This window comes from Lepidothrix coronata, unplaced genomic scaffold (assembly GCF_001604755.1).
Source record: "Lepidothrix coronata isolate B3197 unplaced genomic scaffold, Lepidothrix_coronata-1.0 Scaffold114, whole genome shotgun sequence".
Lineage (NCBI taxonomy): Eukaryota > Metazoa > Chordata > Aves > Passeriformes > Pipridae > Lepidothrix > Lepidothrix coronata.
The window spans coordinates 424,796-444,750 of NW_016690294.1; the positions used below are offsets into that span (position 1 = coordinate 424,796).

Genomic DNA, 19,955 nt, shown 5'->3' on the forward strand with positions numbered 1-19,955 from the left:
CGAGGGAAATATTCATTCCAATTTTTTACCAGCACTTTCTGCTGATACAGATCTTTTCCTCGCAACAAGAACCAAAAAGGAGACTGTTCCAACTGGCTGTAGAGTTACAGTCCAAGTTTAAGCGACACACTCCTAATTTATTACATATTCTAAACTCTGCAAGGCTCCTTCTCCAAAGATGCAGGTCGTCTTCTACTCCTTAATGTGGACTCTTTGCACTTGCATGGAGATCCAGACAAAACACAACCAGCTGAAGCCCCAGAACCCCTAGACTGCCAGATTTTCTGCTAAAATTGGCAGCTACAGACCCAGTCAGGACTGAGGTAGCTGCAGAACAAGCCCTTTGAAGTGAACACAGCTTAGACTGAAACCGCTGCAAAGAAAGGAAACAGCAGAGGAACCTTCTCTTTATTTTTTAAAAGCTTTTACTCACAAATATTCACCTACCACTACGTGGATAGAAAGAAAGCCTCTTCTCCTGGTTAATTAGTAGTTGTTCTTTGTAAGAGTCTCAGCCCAAGCCAGAGGGAACTTCAAAGGCCTCTCTCGTCAAACGTCCCGGCGTGTGCCCAACACGGAGCTGCCAGTTCTGATCTGGTGGCACAGCTACAGCTCACGCTGGGCTTGGGAGTGGATCTGTGTTACCAAGTAATTGCTAAGCAATCGTGTAACAAAAGAACAAACTTCTATTGAAAAGATTTGGCAAAGTCACAGCAGTGGGTAAGATGAGAACACGAACAGTCTGCCGGCAGTACAACCCCGATACATGTTCGTGCCTCACGTGACAGCACCTTCCTTCATCTCGTTTGTCTGGTTGGCTTTTAATGCCCTTATCTGCATATGTGACACCTGCAGCTTTAAAATAAACAAATCAGATCTAACACAGACTACTTCAGACTGTGTCAGAACTCAAGTCTGGATTTCGTTTTCTGGTCATGCTTGTAACACAAATATTCTGCAGCATTCTACTGCCACCAGTATGTAAAAGGAAAAGAAAAAAGGTATCAAGCTAACATTGTGTGAAGAATAAAACAGAGAGGACATGATTCATAAAGGAATGAAGCCTGGAGACTATGCCAAATACTAAACAAATAAAATGTGCACACTCAGTAACCAATGTAACACATTATATTTGTGATCTATCAGCTACTTCTTGGGAAATACTTCTTGAAAACCTTTAAGGGCCCAAGTTCAATTCTACATGAGTTTTTTCTTCTTCATGAAGGCTTTTAAAACAATGCTGGGCATGAACAAGTCATAACTAATTTGGAAGGATTATTTCATTTGTAATAAGATTGGTTTTGTTCTCTCCCAGTGATATCAAGAAGAATAAACCAGGCTGTGCCAGCCCCATCCTTCCCCAGCTTTTTTACATTAGAGTGCCAACAGCCTTTGCCCTCCCAAAAGGCACAGAATGGTTGAGAAGGTTAAGAATATGAACTCACATTCTTTCATTCTGAAGTCATTCTTACATTAATTTGGGACAATCCATTCAAAAATCCCATAATTTGTGTTCTGCCTTCTCAACACCCTCAGAAATAGATGTTTATAACATTCTTTAACTAAAACCAGAGTAACTAGTTCTTGTAGATCAGACCCTCCAAAAATGCGTTTTTAAAAAGCATTCATATTTTTAATTGATTAATTTACTTCGAGCTGTAATTCTTAAATTTTTTGTAGCTAAACAGAGCTGTCACACCACGATGTACTGACCTCAGAATTCTGTTTAAGGAATTCATTAAGCACTCTGCATCACTACCTATAAAGCTATACTACAACTTTTCAGCACTTTTACAAACTCCATACTTTCCCCTCCATTAAAAACATATTGTCTATAAACTCTTTCAAAGTGGTAACAACAAACCAAGAACTGAAGCACTTTTTTGGAAAATTGTATCTGAATATAGTTCAGTGAATAACTTGCACTACAAGACCACTTAAAAATGGCCCCAGACATTCCTGACAAGAGGCAGTATTCCATGAGCTGCTATTGTGTGCTTCAGTTCCCAGGTGGACACATTCCCAAAGACTCTCTCAAGCTAAAGGAGAACTATTCAGATATTAAACCAGCATGTCCCTCTATCCCTTTCCATTTCACCAACTTAACTGAAGTGGAATTGCCATGATAATGTAATACAGCTTCCATTAAATATCAGAACACTTCACAAGGATAATATTCCTCTCTGTCCTGAGTGCCCATTTCTCTACATTGCTTCCACGTGTCGAATCCAGTAGTGTCAGACACCAAAAAAACCCCTCATTTACTGACACCAAACTAACACAAAAATAAAAGCTGAAACTCCCAACCAATTTCCAGTCTCAGAACATTAAAGTCCTCCAAAATCTATTTCTCCATTTAATCACCCACAAATTAGAAACCCACATAGGTAAGTTTTCATCATGATTTTTCTTAGCAAAATGTCTGTTACTTGCCCAAAGATTTTTTATTCTTCAGTGAAAAAACAAATTTAGTGTCACTAGACAGTGTTCTATGCTAAGGAGTCACAAAATGAAAGACATGTATGCTATGTACTAATGCATGTGATGCAGATAAAAATACAGCCTGAAAATAAAATAAAAAATGCATTAAACCTTGTAGGGTGTTTATAACTGTGAGGACCAGAGTTACTGGTACCTTTAAAACAAGTAGTGCTATCCACTAACCTGTTTATTTGAGCAACAGTAAACAAGGTAGACAATGATTTACATAAATTTATGTGTTGAGGAGTATTTCATCTCTCATATAGCACATTAGTTAAGTCCTTTGTTTTCCCCCTCCTACAGGGCAGTATGATGAAACATAAAAGATGCAACAGAAATGGAAGTACAATGCTATATAAACTCTAAAGAACAAGCATATCTTCCTTTGCATGTTCCCAATAGGTGGCAACAGAATCCCAAAAATACAAAGAATACTTCTTTATTCATCCACAAAGCAGCAGCAGCCCCGTTACAACTCCTATCAATGAACTAGCACCAGAAATTTTAATCAAACGGATCTCTGCATCTCAGCAACAGAAATTCCCAGGACAGGAAAACGTCAAAAGCCAGAGAACTCACAGAACAGAAAAAAAACATTTATTAAAAAGCCAGTTGTTAGCAAACAACTCATCGATGGCTTGTACTCGGAGCTTACCTGAGGGAGTAAACTATCACAAGCAGGAATTTACAGGAACAAAATGCTCCTGAGCACTAAAGAAGAAACATTAAGGCAGGAAGAAAATTCTAGGCTAATTCTCCTGTTGTTGACATCCACATCTTGGTCTTGAGCAGCATTTGTTTACAAGCCTGAATAAAGGGGCAGGCACTTTTAAGCAAAGTTTGCAGCTGACAAGCCCCAACTTTCTCCCAGCAGGAAGTCCATGTCATAGAATCATAAAATCAACCAGGTTGGAAGGGACCTCCGAGATCATCAAGTCCAACCCTTGATCCAACCCCGCTGTGGTTCCCAGCTCATGGCACTGATGCCACATCCAGTCTCTTCTTAAAAACCTCCAGGGATGGAGAATCCACCACTTCCCTGGGCAGCCCATTCCAATGGCTGATTACCCTCTCTGGAAAGAATTACTTTCTAATATCCAACTTAATCCTCCCCTGGCACAGCTGAAGACCCAGCCCTCTTGTCTTGCTGATGGTTGCCTGGGAAAAGAGCCCAACCCCCCCCGGCTCCCCCCTCCTGTCAGGGAGTTGCAGAGAGTGAGGAGGTCTCCCCTGAGCCTCCTCTTCTCCAGGCTGAACACCCCCAGCTCCCTCAGCCTCTCCTCACAGCACTTGTGCTCCAGTCCCTTCCCCAGCCTTGTTGCTCTCCTCTGCACCTGCTCCAGCCCCTCAATGTCCTTCCTGAGCTGAGGGCCCAAAACTGGACACAGCACTCCAGGGGTGGCCTCACCAGTGCTGAGTACAGGGGAAGAATCACTTCCTTGGACCTGTTGGCCACACTGTTCCTGGTCCAGGCCAGGATCCATTGGCCTTCTTGGCCACCTGGGCTGTTCAGCTTCTTGTCACTCCCTGATTCTTTGTAAGAAATGACAGGAAACCAGAGTTCTTTTTCCTCGACAGTTACACGACTGTTTTGGTTTTGTGGCACAGAGCTGTACAAACCAAGCCTAAACAATGACTACTTACTTGCTTTCAAAACCAGCTGGGTCCCGGTCCAGAGCAATGGTCTCTGTGGTGATCTCTACCTTGCGCACGCTGCCGAAGAAATCCGTGATCAGAACGTTCTGAGGGTCCCGCTGGAAGAGATCGGTTCGATGCCCAGGGGTGGAAACACACAGACTTTTTGGACAGACCTGAAACTGGAAACCGAGATGGACAATCACATCCTGTCCCCCACTCATCAACAGTCTCTACACACACCTTCCAAAATGAAATTGCTACAAAAAGAAAGATAAATGACACACAAAACTTGCACTGACTTCAGTAAAAGCTCCATAACCAAAAAAGGTGGTTGAACAAAAACATTTAAAGGCATAAACATCTTGATTATGCATTTCAGAAAACCTTTATCCTCACAATAATTATATTTGAGTTTAGAAATGCTTCTGTGAAAGCCAACCATCAACTACATCTAACTGATAAAGGCACGAATATATTTCTGAATATAGATGCAGCAATGCTTCTATAACCTTCCTGAAGTCACCAGTGGGGATTAATTCTTCATATTTACCAAAGGGAGGCATGCAAGATTAAACAAACTTTGGTAAGTATCTATGTTAAAAGCTTCATAAAGAAGTAAGAATTTACATTTTGATCAGAAAAAAACCCATCAGTCTTGTTTCTAATTTTCAGCTTGCAAATTAATGCAGAATAAGGATCTTCAAATATCAAAGGTGCCTTATGTACATTAAGTTCACAGAGACATCCTGTGAAACCCACAAATTAGCTAAACACCTTATTATTTATTTTACTCATGTATTTTGTCTACATATCCAGCACACCCTGCAACACCTGGAAGACACATGCAGCACTAATAAACTGTTTTCACTGGACTCCATTCTATACAAAGATCTCAGTAACAGATTTATTGTAGCATTTAGCCAGGACAGCATGCCTCTTAAGTAACAAAGTTGTTATGCAGATATTCAAGGCAATACCAATGCATTTTGGACATAATGCTGCTTTGCACAATCCCACCACACTCACTACAAAAGTCTCAAATATTTCACAGATGAAGAGCTTCTTTATTTCAAGTAATCTCATAATGGACATAATGCAGTATCATAAATAGTAACTGGTCTGTATTTTTGTTAAAAATGCTACAAGTACTATGAAAAGCAGCCTAAGGCTTTCTCCAGACTCCCTGGTGAGTGTGGAAAGCTGAGTTCATGTTTCAATCATCAGAGAAACTCAAACCTTACAACCGAACCACAACCCTACTGGACACACCACTAGGCAGAGGTTCCAGAGGAAATGCTGCTGTCCATTGACCTCCTGGTAACAGTGCTGGTTTATGTGAGTCCTTGTACATCTCAGCAACACAGAGTATTTAACACAATAGATTTATCACACAGGACTAAGAAGGATGCTCTCCACATGGGTGCTCCTCTTTCTTAATCTTAAATCCCCCAAGTGATTTTCACAAACAGATCCATCAGTCACAGAATCTAAATTACATCACGGGTCAGCTCTTACAAGGTTGCATTCTTATGACAAAACCACAGGTCCTAACTAGCTCCAGGCAAATGCAACTTCAGTTATTCCAGATTATGAGTGACAAAACCTCTGAGCTTCAGGTCATACTTCCCAGCAGAAATTCTGTGCTGAGCCTAACACAAAATGTACAGGCTTTTGTTGCTCATTCTCTTTGGACAACAGAATCCTACATTAAAAAGGTTTCCCAGAAAGGAAACCTGCCTTTTCCTCATAGAGGGTAGATTCCATCTCCCCATTCCTCCCTCCTGCTCTATTATTGTTTCTCTTTTATACCTTGTCTACTTTGTCTAAACCTGTAAGCACATAGCATTGAGCTGCTTGTCCAGGGAGACTTCAGCTCACTTTTACCTCTACATGAAGCACACAAACACACACACACTGAGCTCTTTTTTAATGATTCCCAACTCTCCTGTTGGCAAAGTTCCTAAAGGAAAGACAGGGCAGATCTAATCTTTGTTATCCTCCTTGTGAAGTGAAAATGAACTGGACTCATCAGCATCATGCTTCCCATAGAAAAGCCCCTTGTCAATGCACACACGAACCCTCTAAAGTTTCATTTTCACCAAAATGCTATCAACTTTCCCCAGCTCTGCTCCAACTAAGGGTACAAACATGAAAACTAGGTCTCTGAAGTAAACTGTAAAAGAATTTGTTTTAATCCCGCTACTTGAAGCATAAATTTATGCTGCAGTGATACCATTAAGTCTCTCTGCCAAGTTCCTGAGAGGATACATGTCCCAGAACAACTGCATCAGCACTGAAAGGGGGACACTGATACTGCACCCAACTATTTCTAACTTGTCCCACAACAATTTACCACCATAACATGTTGATATGAATCTTGGATGAAAATGTGCAATGGCAGTGAGAAGACTCCAACACTAAAAATCTATCAGTGTGAGAAAAGAAGGACTGCAAAGCAATTACACCACAGTAGAGGAACACTAATAATGAGGTCTTCTGACAAAGAAAGAAAAGGTAAACATTGGCTAAGTGAAACACATTGGATCCTGTATCAATTTTTCCAAAGTTTTTTAAAATAAGATTCTATTCTAACAGAGCTAAACAATTCCCCCAACATGGGAACTTTGTTATCTTGAATTTTCTTAACAACAATTTCAGCTACTTTATGACAAATGACATCTCATTTAGAAATTTATTTGAATCTTATTTTAAAAGTACAAATGTGTGACATTTCAATTAAGTCTTTACTTTTTGAGAATTGTGATCAAACCTAAAGCCAGTCATTTGCACAGCTTTATGCTATCCCTTAGCAACACAGATGGAACAGGTGGGGAGTAGGTGGAGTAGATTGTGAAAAAAGATGTCTCATTCTTTGCAGGAATGCAATATCCAAACCTTAGCTGGATGTGAAGAGAAGCTGTTTCAAAAGTGGTTAGAGAAAAGTAAAGAGAAGTAGTGTAACAAATACACAGTACTTCTAAAAGAGCAGACATTTGACATATAAAAAGATGAAACAACTAAACATCAGTTAATTTTAAAGCTAGTTTGCCAAAAACTTAAGTTATCCTGAGCTTGGAAAGCATTAATTTAAATTAAAAAAATAAATCAGACTTGATAAGCAGTAGCTCTTTATTCTTAAACCAGCTGACACTAACAGTGCATTCCAGTGCCAAAGTATCCCCTACAAGTGTTGGCAAAAAAATAGGCTTATATCCTTACCCTGGTCTAACCATATGTCATTTTGAAACTCTTAGATGAAGCCCTGGAAAGCATCAACTCAAAATCAAGTGGTCATGTTTGCTGAAACACGTGCAGGTCATGGCTCAGGACACGATCACAGCATGGCCTGGGCTGGAAAGGACCTTAAAGATCATCTGGTTCCACTCCCCTGCCATGAGTGGGGACACCTCCTACCCCACACTGGGTCACTCAGAGCCCCATCCAACCTGGCCCTGAACAAATCATCACAAATCCATTCTCTTTTACTCCCAGAACAACAATCAGCAGAATGGTGTGTGATAAGATGACTTATCCGATGTAAGGAATTTACTTCTCCTATTTGGCATATAAGCAAAAACAAACACACAATTTGGTATCTTCTCCAAAGAGCTCAGAAGGTAAACTGCTTAGCCAGCTAACAAATTTCTACACTCTTCAACTACCAGATTAACATTCTGCTGGCTCGACCAGCTACACCACTTCCCAGATGGTGTCTTACACTGTAGATAGTGCTGTTCCCTTTTATGACCTTTTTTAATTAACACAAATTCATTTTCTGCTCTACAGTGCTATTTGAATGAACAAGCTAGAAGAAGATACTGAATCAATAAAGAATTTGCACACTCTTCTTTACCAAGATTTATTGTGAAGTTATCTGTATCCCATAATCAGAAGGTATTAAATTATAGGGCAGAATTTCATTCCCGTGGAAGTAAAAGAACCTTGAATCTTAGCTGCTGAATCAATTCTGTATCAACATAAAATCTGTCAAGTGTGGGCTGTTCAGAGAGAATTCTACCACACGTGTAGCAGCCAGGCTAACACTGTCCTCTGCAGACAGAGAGTGGCATCAAAATTCTGAGCAGCTGCTCCTTTTACAGAAATGAATCAAAGGCAGGGTGTTGTGTAAGTGCTGGCTCTTGGATCCCTGACACAGCACATCAGGATTTACAGCTACAAGGTACCAAAGTATAAGCACAACTACAGGAAACTAACACTGCAACAGGTATAAAGGGTTAATAGGGTAAAGAAAATAAGGTTACTTTTTATGTCATCTCACTGCTACAGAGGCACTGCCATAAATTTTGTCACAGGTTATCTGGTTGGCTTCTTATTTTCCTTCTGCCTCATACCTGAGATCTACAATAACATTTAATATAATTAAGTCCAAACACTGATGGATTTGGACATATCTTGCTCTGGAATCTAAGCAGATATACAGACAAATTAGTCTCTGCAGGCTTTTGTGATCACACAGCTAGAACTGTAACTGTTAAATCACCTTTGCAAGACAACACCAATGCCTGCCTTTCCACAACTGGAAAATGTCTGCTATCCATTAAGGTGGTTTTAGAAGCCTCCTACTATCATTTTCCACACACAAATACTGCATTCTATTGAAATGAATATTTAATGAATACTTTACTAATATTTCAATGAAAAAACAAAATCTGGCTAATTCTAGTTAATTTTTTCTGTAGCCAGCAAGCCACTGTCAATCCTTGAAGTGTTACACAACTACACTTAACAATGGCAAAAAAAAACCCTTCCCAAAGAGAAACAGCAGGAGCACAGAAGCATTTGGAGAACCCTACAGACAAACTAGATTAAGTTTTGAAACTGTTAAAGTCATTAGCATATTCACGAATGCTGAGTATTCTACTTACCAGGTCATTCATATTTGTCTGACTGGCAGGATGAATTTCTTCCAAGAACTCCAGTACATAGAAGGTGTATCTGTCCATAAGATGAACACCAATCCCAAGGTCAGGTTGATGCTTAAAAACAACACACAACAGTTACTGGGCATTTGCAGGAGAGAACTGTGTGTTCAGGAGGGAACAGAATGTAACAGCACATTACAAAAGTTAGGAATAATTTTTTTGTTCTTAGGCAAATTATGCAAAGAAAATCACTACCCGTGAAGCAACATACTGCTGATAAGCTGAATAATACAGTTTATGTATAATTCTGGTAATATCTGTGTTTTCAACAAAGGTGGGAACCCTTCTTCTTAATGGTCCAGCACAGGTTTGTGGGCTGCCCTGACCTGCTTAGGACTTTGAGAACAGGGCTGGGACAGCCATTGTGTCCAGGGGTCCAGGTAATCTTGACCTGCTGGCTTTGGTCTGGCTGAGATCTCTCCTATTGCTCCTTCTGTAATTCAGCTGGGATATAATTACAGCAGGTAAAAGGCAGTGTTTTGTTTTGGTTTCTATCACGGGTAGTAAATCCTAAATTGAATATTCATCACACACATCCCTCAGCAGTCTTCCCATAAGATTTCTTCTTACCCTAGAAAGTGCTTAAGCTGGCCAGCAAGCACAGAAATCCATCATTAGCCTGGTTCTTTGGGCCAGCACACAAAAGCTGGCAGGAAAAGTACACTTACAAGTTTTGTCAAAATGACACTGTGTAACTAAATACCTTAGAGTTCAGCAAATTGCAGGGGAAATTTTTACTTAAAGGTCAAGAGGAACTGTGCTTTTAACTCAAGCTTTCTGAAAATTGTCTTCAGGATCACATAAATGTACTTACTGATAAAGAATCTTCTCCTACTTGGCTGCTAGCCAAGGCCATTATGTTAGGGGAATAAAACCGTTCATACATGGATGCTCCTTGACAAGTATCAATAATAAACAACAACTCATTGTACCTGAAAGAAATAAAACAGCCTCCTTAGCCATTTCTACTTACACAACATATACATACTTTGCTTTTTAGTTACCAGGACAGCTGCCAGGAACCCAAGGAACAGGAGAATTCCCAGTGACTGGTTTTAAGATGTGAGTTTAGTCAAAGCAATTCATTTGAGCAGCTCTAACTGCAGGAAGCTGAAAGCAAAAAACAACTCTTCTTTCTGAATGCAAACTTTGATGTGATTTTATGGACAACAGACAGTATCACTGCTGCAGGTAAGCAAGGCCTACCAGTAAGCCTTTGGGTATGTACAGGAAATACAGTATTTAAGGTCTAAATAATGCTCATTTCTTACCTCCTTTTCTGCCACATTTGTTCGAAGGCATCGGCAAGTTCTACATTTGTGATTTCTTCAGAATCTTGAAATTTTAGGAAACCATTTCCCCCATGGCCTGACAGAAAAATCAGAAGTTAGGCAAGAGTGTAGGTTAAAGGAAGATATCAGCCTGGGGGACCATTTTTCTAAAATAAGGCAAACACAGTTCTCTTTCTCCACAGACAGTCCAGCAGAATAAACTGATACAGTAAGAACACCACCCATACACCACTTCAAATGGAACCTACACTGGCTTAGTAATGCCTTACAGACATTTTCCCTTAATTGTATGACATGCTAAAACCAAAAAAAAACCCTCTTTTTGTTGATCCTTTTGTTCATTTGGACTAGTGATGCTTTCAACAAACCCACCTGACTGAACAACAAACACCAATAAATTGCATACAGAAGCCTGTAATTACCTGTCATATATATCAGAATATTGCTCCTGTCATCAGAAAGGAGACGTTTAGACCGTGGGGTGCTTGGGGGGATTCTCCCCGTTAACACTCGCAAGAAGTTTTCAACAGTAACCTGTGAATAGAAGTACAGTCATTTTCTAAAGGTAAGAATATTGATCAGCTATAGGCTGGGTTACAGAAATTAAGTAACAGAACACTAAAATATGCAGCATATCTAAACAGACATAATATTGCATGGTATAAACTGCATAAGCAGATATTTTCTGTTTAAGGTTTCACTGCAGGTTCACAATCAGGTGGTGCCTTTCACTTTATTCCATTGACATCAGCCTGCTGCTTTATTATATCCAATAAGTCTCCCACCATTATCATTTCTAAATGGGTTCTCATTGATCTGAAAACCTGTCAGCACACAGGGTCATTCTGCCAAAGTGGCTCGTGGACTCACAAAATGCTCCAAGATTAGGGTGTGTTACCATGGAAAAATAAGTTTGAATTCCCTCTGCGACTCACAAAAGGAAAAACAGTTGTGTTACATAAGTCTGAGTGATCAGTACACCCCACCTGGATGGTGACTGCAACAAAGCCTCCAAAACACCACTTCATGTACACACACACAGCTCAAATGCCAGCAACAAATCCAAAATCAGAAACAAAACATGTTTCTCTATTTCATGAGTGTATCTGTATTGCAGTGTTGTGCCTTCACTTCCTCCCATAAAGTTTCAGAGGAAAAAAACATCTACTATATGCTGAAATATGCTCCTATAAAGCTTTAGTAATGATTACACAGCACAATTAAACCAAGAAATTGATGTCTAATTTAAGACCAACTGATAAAGACACTGTCTGTTTGAAGGAATACTACACAAAAGGTGTCAGAATGAAGATTTTTCTATAGTAATTACTTTATGGTAATGATTAGGTTATAGCTTTTGTTTTATTTTAAAAGTATATGCTTAAGACTAGGAATTTAAGTAGGTCTCCCTAATAAACACTTCACCTGCACTCCAAATTTTCACGGTGGTTTTAAGTGTTTACAAGATGAGACACTGAACAGCCATTTCCAAAGAAGAGAAATTTCAGTAATGTGATTCTATTCCTAACACACACAAGGAGTTCCATACATACTTTCAGCTGTGGATTTAAAATAGCCAGCACACTTAACATGTTTCCAGCACAATAAACTTCAAATAAAATAAACTTCAAATACAAACCCAAAGATCAATGGGGGGAGGGATGTGTATTTTAAACCTATCAGTTGATCATAAAAGCTCAGCCCAAAATCAGTAATATGAATAGAAAGACTCTTCCTCAGATTTCACAGATGCTGCATAAATCTTCGAAACAACACTAAAAAGTAAAGGCCCAGTGTTTGAATTAAAGCACAGTTACCTCATAGCTCCTGTAATCCACTTCCACATCATCTCCATAGACGTTTAGCTCCATGTTTTTATGACTGAACACAGTGGCTGGTTTGGGATTTCTGGGATTACAGGCCATGTCATCTGCCAGCATCAGCACAATGTGACTATGGAAAAATAAGACAAAAACATTTCAGCCACTCTACTTTCACATAACAGTCAAACAGAAATTATAACAATGCTGTTTGATGGTTACAGCAATAGCTTATAACATTAACAAGGTTCCTGGAACTGCAAGTGAAACTTTGTTTGGTTATACTCTGTTTCCTTATGCACATCCTCACTATAATGAAGATATCACACATGGAAATGCAGCTGGATGTTATTTATCTACAGGATTAAGTCAGGTCAAAGATGAGCAGGAGAGTATTTGACATTGGAAACTTTAGGATACAGGTTTGCCAGGACCTAGGCTGACAGAACTCTTAATAAAAAAAGCTGGAGATTTTTATAGGGCACTAAAGCATTTCATGCAGCACCAGAGAAGAAATAACAGCACGTGTGCACCTTCTCAGGCAGATCAATTAAAAACACTGTGATAATTTTTAATTAAATTGAGGAGCTCCTGAACATTTCTGAAAGCATTATACTACATCTGATACTCTACAATTACCTGTACTAATGGAATTTTCCTGAAGAACACAAGTGGGCTGACACCAGACAATTTGTTGTCTTTATAGTGCAAAATAACAAAAAACAACCTACCATTTCATAGTACCAAGAAAAAAACAAACCCAGCATATTATGTGTGTAACAAAGCTGTTCCAGCTTGCATGCACCCAAAAGATCTGTATTTCACCTGGCAGGGTCAGATTTGGGTCAAAATATGAAATAGGAAATAACAAGTCCCCTCCTGGACTGGGATCCTGGTATTCTCCCAAACAATGCTTACAAAAGCAAAGCCTTATCCTCCAGAGAATGCTGTTTAATTCAGACTCTCGGGGACACAATTCTAAATTAAACTGTGTCCTGCTCCTTGAACACCATTCCTGTGCTTGTCATCGTTCACCTGTAGGTCAGCTTGAGCACTTTAAGAGTAAAATTATTCTTTTGAAGTGCTGATATGTTCCACAGTGCACCAAAAAAATAAAAGAAAAAATGAGAAAGAAACGCTGTCCAAATTAACATAAGTCCTCAAAAATAAAGTAAACTTTTTCAATGGAAATAAAATCCTGGCATAAATATGAAGCTGTGATGACAGAAGCCAGAGGAGGACAAATCATCTTCCTAATGTTTTGTTGTTGGAGGACAAACGTATTTAAATCACCAAATTGACACAGTTCCATTCAAAATAAGCCTATGGCACAAACCCCTCCAAAAACAACCAACCCCAAGAATCAGGATAAATGTTTATTTTTAAGATGTGATTATGAGATTTCTTGAGAATTTTGTTTTGTGGGGGGTTTGTTGGTTTGTTTGTTTTGTCTTGTCAATATTTTGAAGGAAGTCTTGCAGCAAAGAAAGAAAAACAGATAAAGCGAGTTTGTCTAAGGAAGAAACATGTTCAAATCCATGTAAAAATTGCTGCAAACAGTAAAAAATAGGTCTTCTCCTATGTCTTATTTTAAACATGAGCCTAAAGCATTGTTGGCTTTTTAAGATTAATTTCCAGAACCTTGGATATGGGTAAGAAATGGTTCAGGCTACTTAACAACAGAACTCTTCAGCCATGCTGCAGTTTTTGCAGCACTTCAAAAACTGCCACCTATTGTGACCTTAACAGTGCAGACAGATGGATGCAGAGCAGATGAAAGCTCTCAGGTAAGGGCAGAACCAGGGAAAGAATTTCTAAGGCAGTGCCTCGGGCGCCTGTGCTTCAAAGGCTGCACGGGAGAGAAGACAGATGCTTCTGAGTGAGATGTGCAAAACCAAAAGCCACATTTCTGTGCTTTCAGCCCACAGCAGTGCTTTCCCTTCGATTTACAGCCCCCGAAGGTTTTTAAAAATTAGGTTTCGAATTCCCCTCTTTCAAAAAAACTAGAAAGTCATTCTTTTTATTATTTCTTAAATAAACAGAGAAAACAGGATGATACTGCCACTGCATTCAGAGTTGAGAGGAAGCTAACTGGGGACTCCAGATAATACAGTTTTGGACTTGGGGAAAAAAAGAAATGCCATCCAAATTTAATCCAGCAGAATATACATTTTGCAATGACAAAGCAGGACACCCTTCTTTAGGCAGACATGCTGGAGAAACTACCAGTCCTCTACACTAACATTAAAAAACAGGACCATCAGGATTTCCACAGGAGCCTACAGGCACATATAATCAATGGAATATATATATATTCAGTGGAATATATTCAGCCTATTATTCAATGGATGTCGGTGCCTAAAACTCACTTCCACAGCTCTGAGTAAACTGCAGTGCAAAACAGCTGGATGGAACAGTGCCAAGAGGTTCCTTCCAGCAGGAACACAACTAAAAGATGCTTCAGAACATCTTGTTCACCTTCCTGCTCCTGTTGTGAAAGAAGGGGTGCCATTTTAACCACTGTGCTATCACGAGAGAAGCACATACATCGACAAAGCTACTTGTTTCTGTAAAACAAATCATGCAAAACAGATTTTTTCAAGGCAATTTTCACTATGCAGAAGTTGCTCTGGTCAAAGCCTTTAGTTTAAGGACTCGGTGTGGCTGCAGATGTGGAAGCCTGATACCTTTGTACAGTCAGAGTTACCAACATCTCCACGCTGAAAGGAAATTAAAGTACAGCAAGAGCCATATCTCAGAGTAGCACTGTCATTGCTGAGTGCATTTATCAATTTTCCCATTATGCTTTCACCAATTTACCAAGTGCTACATTTTAGGGGCCAGATCTAATTAGCCTGTTCCAAGTAGGGGTTTTACTACATTAACTTTTTGCTTTTCCTTTTGAACAACATTGCTGCGCTTTTCAACGCAACTGATGGTGACTGCATCCTTCCTTTTTGCTTTCATCCAGTTAAACTGGGAAGATAAATGTATTTCTATCCTGCTGCAGACAGCATGGCACATTCGCAAGGAATTGGATTCACCAAGGTCCCCTCACCTATCAGGAATGCCCAGTCTCTTGACACTTCTGTATACTGAGAGAGTGTTTGCCACATGACGATAATTAAACCAGAATCGAGACGTACACACCTTGAAAAGGAAGGAAAAAAGCATATTAAATAATGTAAAAGATACAAATTGGCCTGGCACGTTGCATCTGAAGACCACAATTGCAGGAACAGTAAAAATAGTAACAAATCAGGAAGAACATGGCAACACCACAAAACTCAAGACATAAGATATATAAATCTTTGGTGTGCCAAAGCAAAGAAATACTGAAAATAAAAGTTTAAAAAAAAGTTATTAGCATACTGACTCATGAAAAAATTGTCATAAACCCTAACTAAGTATAGAAAGTGGCACTTTAGGGAATAATTCAGCAATAGTAAGTGGATAAGCTAAATTTTTTCATTTGCTTTCTCCTTAGCAAACGGAATTAAAAATCAAAGGAAGAGGCCTCATCTCAATAGCAAACCCATTCTGAGAGCATTCTTGCACAAAGGCATAAGTGAATTCATGCAGAAGACACACACTGGGGAAAATACACTGAGGACATTTGCATTTAAGGCGTGAAATGTAATAAAGTAAGAGCTAAGTGAGTTCTAACCAAAACCTGAGCACAAATTCTCAGAAACCTCGAGGGAGTTGAGTTTCTACTGTTCTAACAGGCAAAGGGTCAGGACTCAGCCATTCCTGGATTTAAAAACTCCCTAAATCAGACATTGTTCTGATTCAGAGATTTCAAAAACTTCTACAAGAAGAGGTGACTTTAAAACCACAAAAACAGAGATGCAGGAACAAGCACTTGGACAGTTTTTTAACTTTGCAGTTTTAAATGTGGAGCTTTAAGTTACACTACATAGCATCTTTTCCTCTAGTCTTTTCATAAAAAGAACTGAGCGGTAGTTTGAGTAATTATAAAAATTCAGCCTGAAAGGATCCCCTGGTGTCTTGATCATCCTGCCAATTAGGAACTCCAAAAAAGCCCACAGGAATCAGTCTGTGAGAACATTTGCCTTTCAGCAAAATTTAAAGCTCTGAAAACTAACTGTGTCCAATTTAGCTGAGACATTTCAAGGTACTATTATCTGCACCTTACCCCCACCACCTCTCTTACAACACGGTGGAAAATGTGTCCAAGCTTTAAATGAAGCTATTCACACTGCAGCATATTAATTCAAACTACAGGTGAGGTGGGAATTGCAGCATTATTCCAGGTTTGAAGCACCTGATAGCAGCAAACCTCTCCCTATTTTACTGCTTAAAAAATTAGTAGGAATTGTTATAAAGCTTAATGATGAACCACTGAAAAAATACAACCAGCAGAAAATCTGTTCTGGACAGAAAATACAGCTCCTAGGGCTTAATTTTCCACCTTGTGTGTTTTTATGGGTGCTAATAAAAGCACCTATTTGTCAATAGTATTAAAGTAGAATTTGATGTTTTAATAGTTTCAAGTTTGTACATTGTAGAATATAGAAATTATTACTTCTAATTCAATTAGTTCCTGTTAACCTTCCTTTTATATTGCTCAATTTTAGTATCTGGAAAACAAACAGCTGCTACTGAGTAATTACAATAGTGTTCTGAAACAAATTAGTCATTAGGACCTGAACTGTGATTAAGAACCAATTGTGCAGCATGATTCAAAGCTAATAAAAGATACATGGCAAAGAAAAAAAAAAAAGAATTAGGATAAGAACAGTTGATCTAAACATTATGTTGCCTAAACTGATTTCATTCTAAGCCTGTTATCACAAGTGAACAGATTGAGTAAGAACAAAAATGACAAATAAATTGTACCTTTCTGGTAAAAGAGACCACATTTCCCTGGTATCAGAATTATAATTTTTTCCAAATGCAATATGTTAATTTAACTACTTTAATGCTGTCAGAACTTTTGTTTTATGAACTGTGCCACGCAGCTGGACACATTGAGTGCTTGAAATCCAGTCTTATTGAAAAGATAATTTCATTATAGTGTAATAAATTTGCAGGCACAATTTCAAATTCATCCATTTCCAAGTCTTTATTTTTCCATTCCTTTCAAGTGAGCAGAACTCTTCAATGACTGTTGCAATTATGGTTCTTCATAAAAAATTGGCAACTTTGTTGGAAGAAAACAACGTGGACTATGCTTACCAAGACCGCCCAGTTGTTTGTGTGTCCACTTCTAAAGAACTGTTCTGCTTGATCCTGAAAGATAGAGGAAATTTTACCTTTTTTTCAACAATAAGAAAGAAATGACCACTCATATTTTTGTTGTTTCCACAAAAGTGTTGAATGCAGATGCTTACCACATGTTAACACTGAATAAATCTTAGAAAAGCTACAAGAGAGAGAGGGGGTTTTTATGCTATTTTGTACACTTGACCTCAATTAGTTACTCCAAATCCTTCCTTGAAACTTGCTGTGTAACAAAGAAGAAAGAACTGTTAGTCATTTACAGCTTAGATAAAACAAAAAGCCAACACATCTCTATTCTAAAGGACACTCCAAGAACAAAATAATGTGATTTATTGATCTATAGTTTCCTCCTTAATGAGAAAAGGGGCTTGGATTCATTTCTATTTTCAAAAGCAGGTAAGTGAATCTGCAATTTAAAGCCATTTTAAATCCAGGGTGGTTACATCTATCTTCCAAAATCAGGAGCAATGACAACAACCTTCTGTATAATCTGTGTTCTCCATAGTTCCCACTGTGCTTTGCAGCTGAGAGGGCCCTTTTTCCTTAATGGAGAGCATAAAACAGGACACAGCAAGGGGAAAAGACTTCCCAGAGGTAAGGGAATGAGTGTCACAAGGCAAGAATCCAGACCTGCTAATTCTTAAATCAGACCCTGTTAACTCTGAGGGCTATGGAGATGATGCCCATGCTCTCACACAAAACACACAGTAACAAAAAAGTGTTAAAATACATGTAAAGTATATTGTACTTCAAGCAGCAAACCACCTGCAGTTCCATCGGTCACCCTAAGACTCTAAAAATACATCCGTTGTTTCGGGGAGGGTCTTATCGGTAATTAATTTCAAGTATAACAGCTCGTTAACAAAGCGGAACTCAAAACGCGAACAACACTCCAGATGCAGCGTGGGCAGGGTGCATTAAGCAGTTTGAACGAGTCAGACAAGACAGCGCCTGCCGAGCCCTGCAGTGCTGTACCTGGGCAGTGCCGCATCGCCAGTCCCGGTACATGGACCCGGGCAGCGCCGCTCCGCCTCTCCCGGCACACCGAGCCCCGCCCGTCCCGCCCGCCGGGCGGGGCCGGGGTAGGGCCGGCCCGCCCTCCTCCCGCCCGCGGAAGGCATCGCATCGCCCGCTCCGCCGCTCGGGAAACCTAATAAGGCGCTCCCAGCGCACCCCGAGCGCCTCGGAACACCCGTGTCCCCGCGGCAGCCCCGTACCTGGACGCCGCCGGCCAGCGCTGCCCCGCAGCAGCTCAGGAGCAGCACAGCGGCGGCGGCGGTGCGGGCCCGGGAGGCGGCGGGCAGGGCGGCCGCCATCTCAGCCCGCCTCCTGCGCGGCCCGGCCGGAAGGGGGGCGGCGGCCTGTGCGCAAGTTCCGCGGGCGGGGAGCGCGGCCGGGTCGTGGTTGTGCCCTGCCCCGTGCCCGGCGCCTTGCCCTGTGCCCGGCGCCTTGCCCTGTGCCCTGCTCTGTTCCCAGCCCTGTGCCCTGCCCGGTGCCCTGCTCTGTTCCGTACCCCGTCCCCTGCCCCGTGCCTTGCTCGCTCCCGGCCGGCCCGCCCGCGCTCGGAGGAGCGGTGCCCCTGCCCCGAACGCTCAGTCCCGCACCGCAGCTCCCTCGGCCGCCCCTGCTGTCAGTCCGGCCGTGCAGGGCAGTGGCAGCAGCCGCAGCGGGTCCCGCCGTTGCCGTGAGCACACGAGTCCACCGTGGCTCTGCCGTGGCTGTACCGCCGGTGGTGGCAAACACTGGCCGCGCACCTCGCCCGTGTCCGGGCTGCTCCGGGGGTGTCACCGCTTCTCTCAGCTCCTCTCAGAAATTCTCTGAGGTGCCCGGGCTTTGTTGAGGTCACCAAGAGGGCAGAACCTTGGTGGCCTCGGGCCTTGGTGGCCGCAGGGCAGAGCTGCCTTGGAGTGAAGGGGACAGGCGGGGAGAGGGACCGGGGACCGCCTTTGGCAGGGGAGAGAGTGGGGTCTAAAAGTTGACTTTTCTTTTGTCAGGAAGCATTGCTATAGCCTTGCCTGCAGTGCATCTATCCCTCAGAGCTGACAAATCATCAGATTTTTATTTCAATCTATTGAACCGCTTGATATGATTCTTTTATTTCCACTGACTCAACTTGTCACCACTTTGTTCAATTGCCTGATGCCTTCCATTAGTGAAGATTCCGAACCTGCCCTGAACCATGGAAGCTATTTCCTGCTCTGTGTACTTGTCAGCAGTAATGACTTTCTGAGACAGGAGCATATTTCCATGTATTGATGTTGGATTTTCAATAGCATCGTGTTTGCTGTTTGAAAGCATCGCTGGTTTCCTTGATAAAAATAACCACCTGTAATTAGATTGCCTTTTTCTGCCTAAAGCTAATGAACCTACTCCCTTTCAAATACCATAACCACCAGCTCCCATTGTGCCTGAACACATCTCCTGTGTGAGCCTTTTATGAACCCACTGAGAAGTGCTATTGGCGTCAGTGTCTCTTGGTGCCTGCTAAAAGCTGTTTATCTTCTTGCAACAGAAAACTAAATGAATTTAAGACC

At 40.9% G+C, this 19,955-nt stretch overlaps 1 protein-coding gene across 1 annotated transcript in view; it reads right to left on the minus strand.

Moving 5' to 3' along the window:
- PIGK (phosphatidylinositol glycan anchor biosynthesis class K) overlaps nucleotides 1-18,766 on the minus strand; it is a 63,443-nt gene extending 44,677 nt beyond the window's left edge. The window contains exons 1-9 of the mRNA XM_017824899.1: nucleotides 18,639-18,766; nucleotides 17,377-17,430; nucleotides 15,233-15,324; nucleotides 12,172-12,307; nucleotides 10,777-10,888; nucleotides 10,334-10,430; nucleotides 9,877-9,994; nucleotides 9,006-9,116; nucleotides 4,126-4,298 (exon numbers count right to left, since the gene is read on the minus strand). Coding sequence (XP_017680388.1) covers nucleotides 4,126-4,298; nucleotides 9,006-9,116; nucleotides 9,877-9,994; nucleotides 10,334-10,430; nucleotides 10,777-10,888; nucleotides 12,172-12,307; nucleotides 15,233-15,324; nucleotides 17,377-17,430; nucleotides 18,639-18,737 — 992 coding nt within the window. The 5' untranslated portion in view covers nucleotides 18,738-18,766. The remainder of the gene's footprint in view (nucleotides 1-4,125; nucleotides 4,299-9,005; nucleotides 9,117-9,876; nucleotides 9,995-10,333; nucleotides 10,431-10,776; nucleotides 10,889-12,171; nucleotides 12,308-15,232; nucleotides 15,325-17,376; nucleotides 17,431-18,638) is intronic.
- Nucleotides 18,767-19,955: the final 1,189 nt, after the last annotated feature.